The sequence below is a fragment of the Hylobates moloch genome, unplaced genomic scaffold (genome assembly GCF_009828535.3).
Source record: "Hylobates moloch isolate HMO894 unplaced genomic scaffold, HMol_V3 SCAFFOLD_6, whole genome shotgun sequence".
Taxonomy (NCBI): domain Eukaryota; kingdom Metazoa; phylum Chordata; class Mammalia; order Primates; family Hylobatidae; genus Hylobates; species Hylobates moloch.
Window position 1 is genome coordinate 134,394,269 of NW_026652281.1, and position 17,824 is coordinate 134,412,092.

General features: G+C 42.5%; 2 protein-coding genes across 3 annotated transcripts in view; one reads left to right on the forward strand and one right to left on the reverse strand.

Annotated features, from left to right (window-relative positions):
- CYFIP2 (cytoplasmic FMR1 interacting protein 2) overlaps positions 1–17,824 on the forward strand; it is a 135,931-nt gene that overhangs the window by 104,849 nt on the left and 13,258 nt on the right. For both annotated transcript variants that reach the window (XM_032158487.2, XM_032158490.2), the window contains 2 exons: positions 16,965–17,037; positions 17,637–17,731. In XM_032158487.2, the coding sequence (XP_032014378.1) occupies positions 16,965–17,037; positions 17,637–17,731 (168 nt within the window). The remainder of the gene's footprint in view (positions 1–16,964; positions 17,038–17,636; positions 17,732–17,824) is intronic.
- Positions 1–17,824, reverse strand: part of FNDC9 (fibronectin type III domain containing 9) — a 52,178-nt gene that overhangs the window by 28,853 nt on the left and 5,501 nt on the right. The window lies entirely within an intron of this gene.

Here is a 17,824-nt window from a genome sequence, read left to right on the forward strand (position 1 = left end):
CCAGCTGCTGCCTGCCCAGATCTCTGAACACAAGCCCTACTCCCTCTTTGATAAAAACAAGATTAGTAAATATTAGGTGCTAACATGTGCTGGTTTCAAATGGAGACTTTCTCATTAAGGTTGTCAGAAAGATTGATAGGAAACTGAAAAAGGAAAGAACTTGCTCACTGTGTGGCTCATTATGATTAAATCACATTTCCTTGTATGCCCAATTTCCACTTTAGGAAATGCTAACCTTGGAAGACATTGGCATATACTTGAGGGAAGAGAAAGCCCACTTTCTAGGCCACAGTTTCCTGGCTATAGATCTTTTCCAGTTGACCAGACATGATTCTGATCCAGAATAATAATTCTATTATCCCCTTGATAATTCAGGGGACTGAGGAAGGGGTTGGAGGTGAAACACAGTAATATACAGCACTATTCAAGCAAGGCATAGATTGACAGGAAAAGATCACACACAGAATCAGGTAAGATTAAATTACTGATAGATTTAGCAAGGGCTATGAAGAGCTGCTGAAGTGAGGGACCAGTGGAACAGGAGCAGAGGCAGCGTCTCTCGGTTGAGCTTTCCACTGCACCTGGAGTCCCAAATGAGGGCTGGAAGCTGTTGCTTGTACATTCTGTGCAAGGGAGAGGGTCATGGTGCAAATGGGAAGCCTAATTTCTTGCCTGCTTCACAGGCTCTGTATCCTTGGGGCTTAACATCAGTATGCGGGAAGCACATTATGTGCCTCCATATAAGGGAATGTTTAGAACACTAAGCTCTCTGGTTACGGCCCAGCTCCCCATCCCCCTCCTGCCAGATAATCCAAGCAGCGATCCCTGTGGGGTGTCTGGACCTCCCATTTCCAGCTCCTTTCTCCATAGAAAAACGTAATACATTAGTGTTATTTGTCTTTTTGTTGCCTCAAAAATCAGAGTTAAAGGTTAAGAAAATACTGGCTTAATGATGCTCTTTAGGAAATCAGCTAAAAATGGTAGTTTTTCACTCAGCTGTGAACAGAACCCTAAAGGTAGAGTCTAATGCCATTCTGCATAAATCTGGCATTCTTAGGATCGTATTGAATCTCTTTTAAATATGTACACGGAATCTTTATTGTAGCCTGTAGCCAAGAGAAATCAAGTCTCCAGTTAGCCTCATAGACTAAGTGAGTTGGGAACACTTAAGGTTTTTGATATGTGATGGAACCCCTCAGTTTTAAAACTGATGGTCCATCAGTTTTAAATTATAATACAAAGAGAAAATTAAGACAGAAAGTAATGCAAAAATAAAACATGAATCCCTTGAATTCTGATGTGAGTTCCTTACAGTAAAATATTTTTGCATCCTGACCCTAAAAACCTTTTTTGCCTTTACTGTCAACACAGCAATTTTACAGTAGACAGACCGCGGTTCTTAATCACCTAATGATTATTTCTCTTGTAGTTATCATATAGTGGGAATAATAAACATTAGCATGACACTTGGTACATGCAAAGTTACTGAATTATAACTTTCACTTATTAACTCCTCCCAGAGAGAAACTTCTGGAGAAGCACAAGCTCCCGGGAGTTCTCCAAGGAGGAATCGTTGAAGTTTGTTGTTTTTGTATAGCAATTGCATATTATTCACACTTTGGAAAACTCATCATGGTTAGATCCTGGTTCCACAAAAAAGCTATAAAAGAAACATTTTAAGAACAATTGAGGAAATTTTAGTCTTGACTACATCGTGTATCATATTAAGAAAATTTTAAATTTAGGGGATCACAATTCTGAGGTTGCACAGGAGGATGTCCTTGTTTTTAGGAGTTGCATGCTTAGGTATTTAAGGCTGAAGTGACTCAGTGTCTTCCATTTACTCCCAAATGACTCAGTAAAATAAAGTTAAAGCAAATATGACAAAATGTTCATTTTGACTGTATATCAAGGGTATAGGGATATTCATTATTCCTTCAAATATTTTATATATTTAGAATTTTTCCTAATATGAAGTTGAAGCGGGGGACATAAAACCTCAACAGGGGATCAAAAAGTTAAGAAGGAAAGGCGTTAAACCAGACAAGGTCGTGATGTATGAGGAGGAGGAAAGTCATGAGGGTTTTTGTCTTTTCCAGCTACTCTGCTAGTTGGTAAGATTTATTCTTGGTAACATATATCCTGGAGCTACATCTGGCCTCATTAAAAAAATTTATAGATGCATTTGCTAGCATCAAACTTGGCTGTAACTTACAGGCTGACCACCTATTTGATTTACCATGATGAAATACCAGTTTAAGATCCAAGAAAGGCAAATGAAGCCAGGGAAGCTGGCCAGTCCAAATTAGAGGCCAGTGACAGGCCCTAAGAGAACACCTCTGGCAGCCACTCTCCTCCCATTGGCCGTGGTGGGAAGGCTTGCCTTCTGCTTCAGGAATACTAACAGAGAAACACACACACACACACACAAACACACACACAAAGAATGCCTTCTCCCTATGCTCTGTTTAAGAGAAATGTCTCAAACCCAGCTTCACTGAGGGTCACCGCCTTTCCATGCTTGAGCCGAGAGAGGGTCATGCCTTAGCATTAACAGCAAAGGAGTCTTCATACAATTATAAATTGTATACTCTCTAGCTTAAAACTAACAGGTGGATTCTAGTTATACTTAAAATTCAAACTCCCAACTTTGACCCACAAGGCTTAGAAGATTTCAGCCATGCCTATTCCACCAACTTATCTATTATTACCACTCCCTGCCTGGCTGTACAACCGAACCACATGGCATACTTTGGGGGTTAAGTTACAGAGAAAGAAACTGAGGTTCACTGCAGGTCTGCATCAGGGCAAGACTGAATCCCATTGTCCTTGGCTTCTACCTTAAGGCTTGCTGACATTTACCACCTTGGCCTTGTAATTCAAGGGCACCAAGAACACCCCCTCAGCCCCCCAGAAAGAGCACTGCCACTTTCTATCACAGTATCTGAAATTCTATGAGAGACTCACTCCATGGGTTTGGAATGTTACCTGATCTTTAGAAGGCCCCACTAAAATGGGGTTGCTGAGATTTGTTGGGAGAAAGAGCATGCTCTGAGAGCTGGTACTTTAGTGAATATTCATTTATCAAATAATTCTGAGGAGTAGGATGATCATTTTAAAAAGGATGTAGGATAACTAAAAATAGGCCCAAAAAATCCAGATAGAAGCTTTGTACTGCACATGGGAAGAGGCTGATAGTATATACTAAATGATAAAAATAGATTACAGAAGAGTAGGTATGTTCTGTTCTTATTTTAAAATATATGCTGAAATGGTATGTGCAGAGAAGAACTGGGCAGTTCAAACTCTGGGAAAGGCTATAGCAGTGATGACTCCTGGGTGGTGGAGCTATACATTTTTTCCTCCTTTAAAAAATTTATCTGCATTTTCTAATTTTTTGAAAGTGAACATAAAGATAGCCAATAAGAAGAAAAGAGGCTAAAGTGGCAATCATTAAAACATACCTAAGTTAGTAATTTTCCAGAGGACAGTCTTTGCCTAGGGGCTGAATTAAGTATTTGGTGCATTCCTAGAAGAAAATGACAAATTTCAAGTCAAATACCACATGTAAGGTAACTAGATTATTAATGATGATGGTCACTGGAAATCAAGAACAGCAAATTTGTAGTTTGAATGCCACTGCCCTTTTCTAGTTCACCATGGCTGTCAGTCGATCCTGCTGCACCTGAATTGGTGTCAGAATCCTCTCCAAAAGCCACTGCTGCCTCTCAATAGTGGTTGATGTATGAGGTGACCCCAGGACCATCACTAGCACACATGTTGCCTTCAGGAAATCATAAAAAGGTATCCTTCCTCAAGACATTTCACTTCTTTCTTTTTAAATATATTAATTTTTAAAGAATAACATCTGCTAGAAAGTGATTATAAACAACCTCTGATTTCTGCAGCGTGCTTGGCATTCCCTAGGATGTGATGCCAAGGCTACACTTGCTACATAAACTATACCCAGCAGCCTTGGGTAATAAACTCCCCCCATAACCCCAAAATAAGCACAAACCCTGACAAGATGGTATCATTGTCTCCCAGCAAAAGCAGCAATGATCTGAGACCCCTGGAAACTGCCCGTTGTTCCAGCATTGCAGGTGCTGGCATTTGTCCTGCTTTGGTATCTGGGCAGCAGCTTTCCTCCCGAAATGCCCACTCCCACCTGGTCAGATGCACAGTCCTGTACAGCAAGGCAATGCAGCAAAGCCCAGGACACTAACTAGATAGGGCTCACCAGTTAGCTGTTCCTTTCTCAAGGCAGCATGGGGAAAGGAGGACTGTGGGTCTCTATTCCAATTAAATTGCGAACTTAATTCATTTTTATTTCCTGTCTGTGAATTTGCTGATTGCACATTCCAGTCACTTGTAATAAACATGGTTAGTTCCTGGGGTCTTTGCTGAAGCATCGACTGCATTGCAAGCCCAGCCTCTCCCTCCCAGCACCATTATGGTTCTGAAGGAGACTCATTCTAGGGGGCAGAGTCTGCTGCCTAATGACGAGTAAGGGAAACTCATGCTAGGGACATTTACTACCCAGAAGATTCTAAGTGGCCACTTGGAGTTTTAAAATCAGTATTCCCAGCTTGAGACTTGTTAAAGGCACCCAGGAATCCTCATGCCTTTGTCCCATCTAGGGCTATAAGACCATCAAGTAGAACACAGTGAGGTTGATATTAAAGAAGATGATTGCCTGGTAGGCCCAATGGCCACTCGGAGATGAGACGAGGCCTTTGGCAGCAAGACAATCCTGAGAGGCCATAGCTCTGGTTTATCACCCATTTCTTCATTTAATAAGAAGTATTACTCTATTTACTTACACTCTGCCTGTGTCCAAAGGAAGACACCATACCTATCAAAGAACTGTTGTCATTAAGTCTGGAGACTCTGACACAGAATGAGGCCAAGGGGAAGGGCAGGGTGAGTTGCATGAGGCTCTCTCAGCCTGATTTCAGGTTGATTTCCATGGTCTCCACTGGAAACCATGTATCTTTGGATTCAGAAATCTTGGGTTCAAGTCTTCCCTCTATACTGGATAGCTATGAGACTCTGTTATATTCTCTAAGCCTAGCTTATGCAACCCACGGCCCAGGACGGCTTTGAATGCAGCCCGATCCAAATTCACAAATTTTCTTAAAACGTTGAGTTTTTTTGCGATTTTTTTTTTTTTTTTTTTAGCTCATCAGCTGTCGTTAGTGTATTTTATTTTTATCTGTGGCCCACGACAATTCTTCTTCCAGTATGGCCCAGGGAAGCCAAAAGATGGGACACTCCTTCTCTAAGCCTTAGTTTCCACACCTGAAAAGTGCTGGGACTAAGGAGCTACCTCACAGAGTTCTTAGTGTTAAATGTGGTAATGAATGCAAAGTCTCCAACACTTAAGAAGCAGGTCCTCCGTTACCAAGAACCCCCTTTCCTCCTCTTATCATGAGCAAAGAGACTTGAATCGGCCTTTTCTCTAAGCCCTGTTAGAACTGAAAGCCTGGCTCCTGACTGCCAATAGTGCTGTGGCCCACACTCCTCACAAGCCCAAGCCAAGGATGCCCTACTCCTTTCATATCAGCCACCTCATTTTATCCCTGATTTCATCCTCCTTCTGAATAGGATGGCACCTTTCCTCCCAGTTCAAAACCCTGCCCCTCCTTCTCAGGGCCATCTCACAGCCATCATTTCCTCATCCTCCACAAACCCCTGGTCCTTTTATTCAACACACATTTTATCAAATGCATTTCTCTGCAAGGAACTTGGTGGTGGTTCTCTCTCTTCTCAGTCTCCAAAGCCCTTTGTCAGCAACTTCTCCTATTGCACCCAGTTGATTCTGTTTTATTTCTCAGTCACGGGTGTCCTTGGATCTCCTCTCCACTAGATGATAAACTTCATTGAAATCTTGTTTTTATAGAGCTCTACCTGTTGTAGTGTTTCTCGCAGCATCCAGGCCCCTCCCTGGCTCCATGGAACATGTCTTCATCTCTGTGCCTTTGAGTTGTCTGCCAGATCACAGAGCAAGCACTGAATAGATATTTGGTGACCTAAAGAAAGGAATAAAGAGGTAGCAGCAAATGCAAAGAAGTGGCATCTTCCCTATTCCTGACTTGAAAGGTGTCTTTTTATCCCTGTTTAGGTTGTATGCTAGTAGACATGGAAATGTTCAGAATTTATGTCTTCCCTTGAACTCAAGGAGCAATTTGTGCTTTTTTTCCTCTTGGGTCTCATATAGTCAGAGGAACTGAAGTCTCCAGAAGGGTCTTGGTCACCCTGAGAAGCACCCACTCGTGCAAACCTTGCACTTGCGCAGTTCCTTTCCCCTGGGGTCAGCCTCCATCCCATGCTGACTTCCAAGTTCAGATCTACTCTGCAGACTCTGCAGGGCCCAGGCCTCACATCTAGTTGCCTTTTAGACATCTTCTCTTCCGTGTCCACACACATCAGAAATTTACCTTGCCTGAATCTGACCTTGGCTTCTTCCTCCTGCCTGCAGCCTCGCTGTCCTCTGACTCCACCAACAGCACCATCGTCATACAGGTGCCCTGGGCAGGGGTCCTTTTCCTCCCGCCCTCATGTCCAGTCATCAGGTCTGTGGCCTCTGCTCACTTCCTTCTATCTCCTTTGCCGCTACTCCTGGCCCCACTTTCTCCTGCTTGGACTCTTCCAACACCCCCTTTGCTCTCCCCAGTCCTTTCTCCCTTGCAACCAGAAGGTGAAACTGCAGCTCTGCCATTTCCCTGATGAAAACCATCAGGATAATATCCAGAAAACTAAGAGAGGCTTAGAAGATTCTTCCCAAACCGCTCCTGCCCACCCCTTCCTTCCTGTCTCGTATCACTTTCCTCCAGCACTGAAATTTTCAGTCTACCTTGGCTCTCAGCCCTGCCCTACTATGGCCTCTTGCTTTGGGGCCTTTGCAGGTACTGTTCCCCCTTAGCTGTCCAACACTCACCCCTGGTTCAAGTTAATGTCCTTCTTCAGAAAGCCTTCCCTATCATCCTCCCCAAAAGTCTGAATTGATTGCTCCTCTTTGCATCCCCATAGAGCTCAGGCATACCCCAATTGTAGCACTTACTAGAATTGCCCATTTACTTGTTTTTGTCATCATCTTGGTAAGGGTTGTGCCTCTGGTCTCCCTCACCTACTCCAGCACCTTGCAGAAAGCCTTGTGCCTATTATTTGCTATATAAATGAAAGAATGACTTAATCTCTGGCTCAGACTCTATTCAAGTCAGAATGAAAGTCTTCAGAATTTGGTACAACCTTGTTGGGTATCTAGATCCTATTATACACATGTTCTCTATATTCTTGCTGGCCTCTCATATCAGGCCAACGAGAAAAACATAGAGAACGTGCAGGTCCTGCGCATGGGTTGTCCCTCAAGAAAATTCTCTCTCAATCAATGTTTACATGAGATGTAGGTTACTGCCCTGGTCCTCCATCAGCAGCTCAGATTTCAGGACCCTGGGCTAAATTAGACAGCCCAATCTGCAGATGGCTTAGTGGAAGCCCTGAATGAATAAGAGCTCTGGTAAGTTTTTAAAAAGCAAAGGCACTGTGGGCTGGAGGGGCTTGGAAGACTCCTAGAAGGTAAAACTTAAATGGGGCTTTATGGGATGGATAGGACTGAGTAGAAAACTTTGGGTGGGGGTAAGAGGGTCAGGGAAGAAGGAATTTGCGGGTACAAACTGATGTGAGTGGTCTAATTACAGACTTGGAATCACATCAGCAGATTTATAAAAATTAGTCCTTCTGCAAAGAAATTATTTAAACCAATTCAGGGTTGAGGCTACCTCTGGAAGTTGGGAATAAAGGTATCAGTAATTTCCTATTTCTTTGCACAGAAGGTAGCTCAGACTCTTGTTCTTCTTCAAACTGAGTATATACTACAGTTTAAGTTTAAAGAATGTTAGTTGCTATAACCAAAAACCCAGTAAGTCAACAAATGATATGATCCTGTCAGATATGAGTGAGGCTGAAGTTTCTTAGGTGTTAAGGTTTTAAGTGATTTTCTGTTTCTATTTTTGGTAACTTTTCAATTTAATGACATGTATATATAATGAAGGGGGAAAGTCAAGCTTCCCAAGGCTTTGGCTGCATTGGCTGCCGTGGAAAAACAATGGGTGTCGAAGTGGGGTGGCTCCTGGATCTAAATGTCAGCCTTACTGCTTATTTAAGGATCTGTGTGGGGACCTAGTTAGGAAAGTTCACCTAACTACCAGCCTTGATGTCCTTGTCCACAGGATGGGGACAGTGAGCCCTATCTAACAGGGCTGTCCAGAAGCATACAGCAGGCGAATGACAGAAAGCAGCTAGCTCATTCGTTAGTGCTCAGTAATGTTCATTGCCTCTCCTTCTCTAAAAGGGAAAAGTGGTTGTATTTTACAGACTCTTGGTTCTAGAGACTTGGAGACCATTTAATTCAGCCTCTTCATTTTGTTCAAGTTGTTAATTGCACATTATAACAAATCAAATACTACAGATGAGCTTTTGATGAAAAACATCCTACTTGGCTCTACTGCACCTCTGCCCACCTGCATTCTCAATTCCCAGGGCAGCTTATCCTGTTTCCAGTTCTTCCAGTTACCTCCATAACACTCATGAGGGTAACATATTTCTTAATTAGCAACTTTAGACAATACTTACTGACTCCCTACTTGGAAAGATGAGATTTTATCTCATCTCTCTCCCTCTCTTCCTTTCAACATTTGATTGTATTACTGCTTCTGTTGTTTTCTCTTATAATCATAGATGATATACTTACACCTCTTCTGCTGCTTTTAGTAACAGGATTTAGTATCTTGACTCCTTTCCATGAAAGGACAAAAGACTGAGGAAATTACCGCCCCTCGTGCTCCCACTTCCTGCCTCTTGTCAGCTTCACTTTTACTTCATCACCACTGTATTTTTTTATAATACTTGTATTTTGTTCTACATCTGTCATTTGTCCTTAAGTGTAGCCTAAAACAAAACTATTTTTATGAAACCAATGCAAATTTTTTTCTTTTTTGTTTTTTTGAGACGGAGTCTCACTTTGTCACTCAGGCTGGAGTACAGTAGCTCAATCTCAGCTCACCGCAACCTCCATCTCCTAGGTTCAAGCAATTCTCCTGCCTCAGCCTCCCAAGTAGCTAGGACTACAGGTATGTGCCACCATGCCCAGCTAATTTTTGTATTTTTAGTAGAGATGGGATTTCACCATGTTGGCCAGGCTGGTCTTGAACTCCTGACCTCAGGTGATCCACCCACCTTGGCCTCCCAAAGTGCTGGGATGACAGGCATGAGCCACCGTGCCTGGCCCCTATGCAAATATTTTTCTTTGCTGGATCAAGTGGCATGCCAGGAATTCATTTCCTTCCCCCTCTGATTCCAGCAACAAGACTCCAAAAGCTCTTTATTTTCAAGATGAGAAAAAGTAGTTGCTTTCAGGTTTCTTTTTTTCAAGTTCATTTTTTAAAGTAATATATGTTCAATGTAGAAAACAGTAAATGCATACAAGTAGCAAAAAAACAAAGGGAAAGAGTGGGAAAGAAAATTAAAAACACCTGAAAATTCCACTACATGGACAATTCTTAAAACCACTTCATATAGTTCACAGAGTAATCAGTAAAATTGAAGAGATAATACTCCCTTTGTTATAATAAGGAGAAACACATATGCCCCAAATAGGAGAGATTGTGTTCTAAGGCTAAATTCCCTTACATGCTGGGACTTTCAACTTTAATTCTACATAGTTATTGAGCATTTATTATATATTAGGCACTGTGCTCCCTATTGGGAATAAGATGTGGTCAAAGATAGACATCATCTCTACTTTCATGGAGGTTAAATCTCAGTGGTGGGGAAGTAGACAATTCATGAACTAGTCATGTATGGGAATGTGTAATATAGATTGAGTTAAGATGCTGGAAAGGAAAAGAACTTGGTTCTTTGAGGACATTTAACAAAAGAACCTACATGAGCAGGGAGGCATTGGGGTCAGGGAAGTGTTCCTAAAGGGAACGATGCTTAAATTGCGATCTGAAAGAACAGGAATTTACTAAGCAAAGAGAGTAAGGGAGAAGTGATGGATTAGACAGCATTCCAGAGACGACGGTTCTGTGATGAGCACATAAGACAGCATGTTTGAATAATAAACAGCTGCTATGGCTGGAACAGTAAGAGTGGAGGGGAGAGGAGGGAGCTGAGTGGAGAGAGAACCCAGGCTAGGTGGTCTTCACAGGCTACAGCAAGGAGCCTTTCCAGTAGGGCATGGCTTGACGGGTTCCTAGGCAGAGTGGATGGCTTAATGTGGATCCTTTAAGATAAAGATCAGACAAGAGGGAGGTCAGCCTTTGCCTGGGATCCCACAATGGAAGTTTGTTTGTATCCCTTACACAGGCCTTTATGTGCTCCAAAATGGATGTTTTTATCAGTCACAATGATCTCAGCTTGAATGCCAAATAAACACCTCCCACAAAAGGTATTGAAGAGTGTGTAGCCACCTCATCATGCAAATAGCCACATAGCTCATCTTCTGGGACCTTCCAGGCAAATGCTTTTCCATCTCTTAAGAAACTGCATCCTTCTCGTTTCTCACTTTCATTGATAAATGACATTACGAAGCAAAACACAGAAGTTTGCCAGCAGGAAGCACCCCCAAAGAACCTCTGGTCCTGCAGTTTCAGTTTGCATTGGGGTGGCAGGGGCGTTGAAGGGGATAAATGGAACACTGTCTCCCCAAAAGAAATCTGAAGAAGCTCATCATGTAAAATGAACAAAACAGGCAGCATTACTCTTGTAGAGAACCAGAGCCCTCTTCCCCTTCCGCTATCCTCTAAGATGGCTCCCAACACCACTTTACCCATATTAACAAAATAAAAAGTTGATAGTTCATGCAATGGCCAGCCTTCCAGTAATAAGACATTGCTAGGAACATCTGAAATGTTTGGAAAAGTGAAGGATGAGAACACTTGGCAGTGGGGCTATGTATACCAGTCCTCTGGAACAACTTCAATAGCTCCTTGGTACACTTAAAATTCACACTTAGCCCCATGCCTACAAGGCCTCACCTGATCTGGTCTCTCCCTACCTTTAGGGCCTCCTGCCGTATGTACTACGAGTCTCTTCAACACTACACCCTAACTTGTTCCCTGCCCCAGGGCCTTTGTACTGGAACGCCCATACCTCATATCTACATGGCTAGCTCCCTTGCTTCATTCCATTTTCTAATCAAATGTCACCAACTTATTCCATTCTCTATTCAAATGTCACCAACTCAAACGTCCCACAAAACCAAAACCAAAACCAGTTTTTTGTTTTTGTTTTGAGAGAGAGTCTAGCTCTGTGGCCCAGGCTGGAGTGCAGTGGTGCAATCTCAGCTCACTGCAACTTCCACCTCCCAGGTTCAAGCAATTCTCCTACCTCAGCCTCCCAAGGAGCTGGGATTATAGGCATGCACCACCAAGCCTGGCTAATTTTTTGTATTTTAGTAGAGACGGAGTTTCACCAATGTTGGCCCCAAGGTGGTCTCCAACTCCTGAGCTCAGGCAGTCCTCCTGCCTCAGTATCCCAAAGTGCTAGGATTACAGGTGTGAGCCACCACACTTGGCCAAAAAGATCCTTTCTAACTACCTTGTAGTAGTCCCTTCCCAACCCCTGTCACTGTCTAGCCTATTACCCTGAAATGTTGTGATTTGTTTACTTGTTTTTATCTGTCAACTAGAACGTAAATTCTGTGAGGGCAAAGATCTAGTCTAACTTGTTCAGCATCATATCTGCAAAGCCTGCAACAGTGCCTGGTGCTCAATAAATATTTGTTGGATGAATGAATGGATGTAATAGTAGCATTCTCATACTTGGAGGACTGTCATGTAAGACAAATTTATTTACTCAAAGAAATATTTATAGAGTAACAAATGTTTAGACATTTAATAAATTACTGAGAAATTATTACATGCAGGGCACTGGAGATGAGAGGCAGAAATAGAGACACCATCCCTACCCTTACGGAGCTCTTAGTGTTGTGGTGGTTGGTGTGGAGAAACATGGAAAGAATCATACATGAGAATCAGCAGGACAGACTAATCAGTCTTCATAGGAGAAAGAGAAGATGCACACCCCAGGGTTTAGGCCCGCGCAGATGAGGAGTTGATTGTGCCATTCTGTGAGCAAGGAACCCCAGGTGATAAGGGGGAGAAGGTGGTCAGCTTTAGAAACATTGAGCTGTGGAATATTCAAGTGGGAACATCCAACAAGGAGTTGGATATCCAGGTCTGGAGCTTTGGAGAAAAGTCTGGATGAAAACAGGTTTGATTAATAGTGGACAGTGAATGGTGTGTCAAGTCATGGGAGTAGATGAGACAAACCAGGACAACAGAATAAGAAAACAACAACAACAACAACATTTAGGGGATGATCAGAGATAAAATCTGCAAAGATTCTGAAAAAGAGAAGCCAAAATGGTGGAAACAAAGGCACACCTTGTCATAGGAGCTGAGGAGGACAGTGCCTAATACTTTAGAGACACCATATAGGATGAAGACTGAAAGGTATGCATTGAAGTTGGTGACAGTGCAGTCCTTGGTAATCTTTGCTAGAGACATTACCGTGGCATGGTATGACTAGGCATGATATTTCTGTTTGCTGAGGAAGGACGGTGAAGACTAGGAAATGGAGAGAGATGTAGAAAACTCTTACAAAGTGCTTGACCCTTAGGGGAAGAATAGAGATAAAAGAGCTAAAGATACTAGCTTGAAAAATACATTCAGTGATACTCTAAAGAACAGAACAAGGATCTAGACTGGAAACTATTGGGAAGCAGCCTTGGCTCAATACCAAACTAAACTTTCTAACCATTAGAGTTGTTCAAAAGTGGATTGGGCTGCCTCCAGAAGAAATGAGCTCTTGATTGCTGGAGTTATGGAAGAATACCCTGAATGTTCTATTAGAAAAGAATAAAGGTATCAATTCAGTAATCTAGGCCTCCACTTTAAGAAACTAGAGCAATGGCCAGATGCAGTGGCACGTGCCTATAATCCCAGCACTTTGGAAGGTCGAGGCAGGAGGATTGCTTGAGCCCAGGAGTTTGAGACCAGTCTAGGCAACAGTGAGATCCCCCATCCCTATTATAAAAATCCTTATTTCAATTATTTAAAAAATAAAAAAGAAACTAGAGAAACAAGAACAAATTAATGCAAGCAGAAGAAAAGATATGAATTAGTAAGGAACAGAAACCAGTTAACATTGAGACCAGGCGCGGTGGCTCATGCCTGTAATCCCAGCACTTTTGAGAGGCAAAGGCAGGCAGACGGCTTGAGCCCAGGAGTTCAAGACCAGCCTGGGCAACATGGTGAGACCCTATCTCTACAAAAGATACAAAACTTAGCTGGGTGTGGTGGTGTGTACCTATAGTCCCAGCTACTGGGGAGACTGAGGTGGAAGGATCAACTGAGTCCTGGGAGGTTGAGGTTGCAGTGAGTCATGTTCATGCCACTGTACTCCAGCCTGGGCAACAGAATGAGACCTTGTCTCAAAAAAAAAAAAAAAAAAAAGAAAGAAAGAAAGAAAAAAGAAACCAGTAATATTGAAACTAAAAGCTGGTTTTATGGGGAGAAAAAAATCATTAACGCTGATAAACCTCTAGCCGAGAAAAAAAGAGAAGACACAAATGACCAGGAATGAAAGTGGGACATTACTACAGAACCCGCAAAAATTAAAAGGACAATGAAAATGTTCCAAAGACAAATATGTAATAAACCCATAAATTAAACTTAAATGAAAGGAGCCAATTCCTTAAGAGACACAAACCGCCAAAACTCACAAGAAAAATTGATAAGCTGAATAGTACTGTATCTATTAAAGAAGTATCATTCCTACTTATAAAATAAACTTCCAACAAAGAAAACTCCCAACTCTGTCTCTACAAAAAAATTAGCCAGGTTGGTGGCACTTACCTGTAGTCCCAGCTATTCAGGAGGCTGAGATGGGAGGATCACTGGAACCCAGAAGGTCAAGGCTAGTGAGCCATGATTACACTACTGCATTCCAGCCCTGGCAAGGGAGCAAGACCCTGTCTCAAAAACAAAAAAACAAAAAAAAACGCACACCAGACACAGACGGTTTCACTTGTGAATTCCATCAAACATTTAAGGAGGAAATAGTACCAATTCTACATGGTCTCCTCTGTAACCACCCAGCAGGTTCACCTTGCCCACTGCCCAGAGAGAGCCCATTTATCCAGACAAGCGAATTGCAAGGGACAAAGAGTAATGCATGCAGAGCCAGCCATGCAGGAGACTGGAGTTTCGTTATTACTCAAATCAGTCTCCTCTAGCATTCGGGAATCAGAGTTTTTAAAGATAATTTGACAGGTAGGAGCTTAGGAAGTGTGGAGTGCTGATTGGTCAGTTTGGAGTTGGAATCATAGAGGGTCGAAGTGAGTTTCTCTTGCTGTTTTCTGTTCCTGGGTGAGATGGCAGAACTCCTTGAGCCAGATTACCAGTCTGGATGGTGTCGGCTGATCCACTGGAGTGCAGGGTCTGAAAAATATCTCAAGCACTGATCTTGGGTTTTAAAATAATGATGTTATCACCAGGGGCAATTGGGGAGGTTCAGACTCTTGGAGCCAGAGGCTGCGTGACCCTTAAACTATAATTTCTAATCTTGTAGCTAATTTGTTAGTCCTGCAAAAGGCGGACTGGTCCTCAGGCAAGAAAGGGGTCTTTTCAGGAAAGGGCTACGATCAATTTTGTTTCAGAGACAAACCATGAACTGAATTCATGCCCCAAGTTAGTTCGGCCTATGCCCAGGAATGAACAAGAACAGCTTCCAGGTTAGAAGCAAAATGAGGTTCATTAGGTCTGATGTCTTTCACTGTCATAATGTCCCCTGTTATAATTTTGGAAAGGTGGTTTTGTCTCCAAAAAAATACAAACACGCGGAACTCTCCCCATCTTTTGAGGTCAACATTACCTTAATACCAAAACCTAAGGCATTTGAAAATAAAACTACAAATCAGTATCCCTCATGAATACAGAGCAAAAATCCTCAACAAAATGTTAGCAAATAAAATCGAGCAATACATCAAAAGGATAATATAATCAAGTGGGTTTATTTCAGGTATGCAAGGCTGATTCATCATTCAAAAATCACCCAATGTACTTCACCATGTGAATAAGAAAGATTAGCCTGAATGATCAGTAAGCAAAGTTTTCAGGTTATATGATGAATCAAAGGATCTAAGCTTAGACACAGCAATGAAGGCCAGGTTATGGGATTTACTAGAAAGGAGAGAAACAAACACCTCACTTAAGAGAGGAGGAAAGGGCTATGCGCAGTGGCTCACACCTGTAATCCCAGCACTTGTGTAGACCAAGGCAGGCAGATCGCCTGAGGTCAGGAGTTCGAGACCAGCCTGGCCAACATGGCAAAACCCCATCTCTACTAAAAATACAAAAATTAGCCAGGTTCAAACACAGAAAATGATAAACAGAGTGAAATAATACGGACCTATATATCCAACCACCAGCTTAAGAAAGAAAACATTGTAAATAGAATGAAATTTGTGTTTTTCCCACCACATACTACCCTTGCCCTCCCTTTCCACTGAGACATAACCACTACTCTGGATTTGGTAGTTCTCACTCCCCTGAATTTCTTTATTATTTCACTTCATACGTATGTATCACTGAACAATACATATCATTATTGTACATGTTTTCAGATGTAAATAAATGCTATCATATTGTAGGTAAAAAAAAAAAAAAAAAAAAAATTAGCCAGGCATGATGGCAAGTGCCTGTAGTCCCAGCTACTCAGGAGGCTGAGGCAGGAGTAAGCGCTTGAATACAAGAGGCAGAGGCTGCAGTGAGCCGAGATTGTACCACTGCACTCCAGCCTGGGCAACAGAATGAGACTCCGTTTCACCAAAAAAAAAAAAAAAAAAAGAAAAAAAAATGGTGAGGGGAAATTTTCCCCTCTGGATAAGAAACTGAGAATGACAGTCAGATCAGGCTGCTGTGAAGGGTCTGCAGAGTGTTCTTCCTCTGGTAGCCTCATTCCTAGGACTGATCTGCAGTTAAACAGGAGTTGGGGTTCCCCTCTTGAACAGCTGGCCTTTCAGAGTCCTGGATTGGCAGTGTTCCATCCATGCCTGGGGTAGAGGAAGGCAAGGACACCTGCAATCTTTATTTTCTCAGATGCTTAGAATCCCAAAGTGTCAGAGTTTGAAATGGAGCCTGGATCCTACCTAATCCAAATGCCCACAGTTGAAGAGAAAGCAAACCCCAGCAGAGGATAGCTTCTCCAGACTCCTTCCCTCCCCTTTGTTCTGAAATCCAGGGATTGTGAGCATGTCCCAGGACAGTAAGCCCATGAGACCTATCTCCCATCTTGCCCTAACCAAGCTTCCCCTCCAGCCATTGTATGTTTGCTTTTAAGTTTATCTTTACACATAACAAGTAACCATTGAAACCAATCTGGCCTGGGTTCTCGTCCCTCTTTTCTTGCTAGTTGATGTCTGGTGTGGAGAAAACCAATCAGACATAGGCCTTTACACAGAGTCCTAGATTTGTAGACTGGAAGACTGACCTAGCCACCTGCCTTGAGCCTACAAACCTCACAACCAAACAGACACAGACTGAGGCCCATCATGTATTTGATTCTGTGTAATCCATCCTAATTCAACAAATTCCTGATAAGATTATAGTAAAAATGTATTGAGCTCTCATTATGTACCTGTGACTATTCCACAAGGTTATGCATTTTCTCGTTTGATCCTCACAACCCATTAAAATAGGTACTGTTCTCATCCTTATTTTGCAGATAGATAAAGAGACTCAGAGAAGCTAAGTAACTTGCCCAAGGTCACAGTGAGTAGAAGAGCCAGGATTTGAACCCAGGTCTAGCTAACTCCAGTGCTCAGGTTTTTAGGAATGAAAAATCTTCCTGGTTTAAAATGAAAATTGCTTTCTCTTTCTTTACCCCCATCTCTGCAGTCTCAGGAGGAGGTCTGCGATTTGCTTCATGCTGCACCCTTCCAAAACATCTTGCCTAGAGTCTACATCAAAGGTAAGAAACCACTACAGCAGCTGAATAGCCAACCAGTGTTGGAACCTTATTCTCACTTCCTAATCCCAGTCAACTCAGATCTAGTCAGCAAGGGGGAAGGTTAAAGCTTTGGACACCTATTGAATAGCCATAGAATCACGAATTGGAAGATGGATCTAGCCACTTGCATTGAGCCTACTGACCTCATGACCAACCAGACAGACTCTGAGGCCTATTATCTTTGATTCTGTCATTCATTCTAATTCAACAAATTCCTTATAAGATTATAGAAATGACACTCCAGGCCCTGTCCCTTGTTCCTTCTAACATATCTCTAGTATAGTGGTATCTAGACTTGGAATTTAAATATATATATTAATATATTAAATCACTATACTAGAGATATTCTAGAAGGCAGACGATTCCATTGTTGGACAAATCATAGAACATTTTTCCTTGTAAAAACTACACACACTTTCCAGAATGAAGGAGAGCAGTTCCACACACTCCATCCCATTTTTGGAATGCAGATACATCATCAGGTCCTTTGAGAGTTTTTCCCTCCCCAGTTGCCCCGTGTGCCCTGAGTCTCATTTTCCGCTCTGCGACTCCTTTTGCAGAGGGGGAGCGCCTGGAGGTCCGGATGAAACGTCTGGAAGCCAAGTATGCCCCGCTCCACCTGGTCCCTCTGATCGAGCGGCTGGGGACCCCTCAGGTACCAATCTTATATAATGAATGGGCTCTGATCCCTGACAGGAACTTGAGAGCATTTGACCAAACCCCCTCATTGTACAGGTCAGAAAACTGA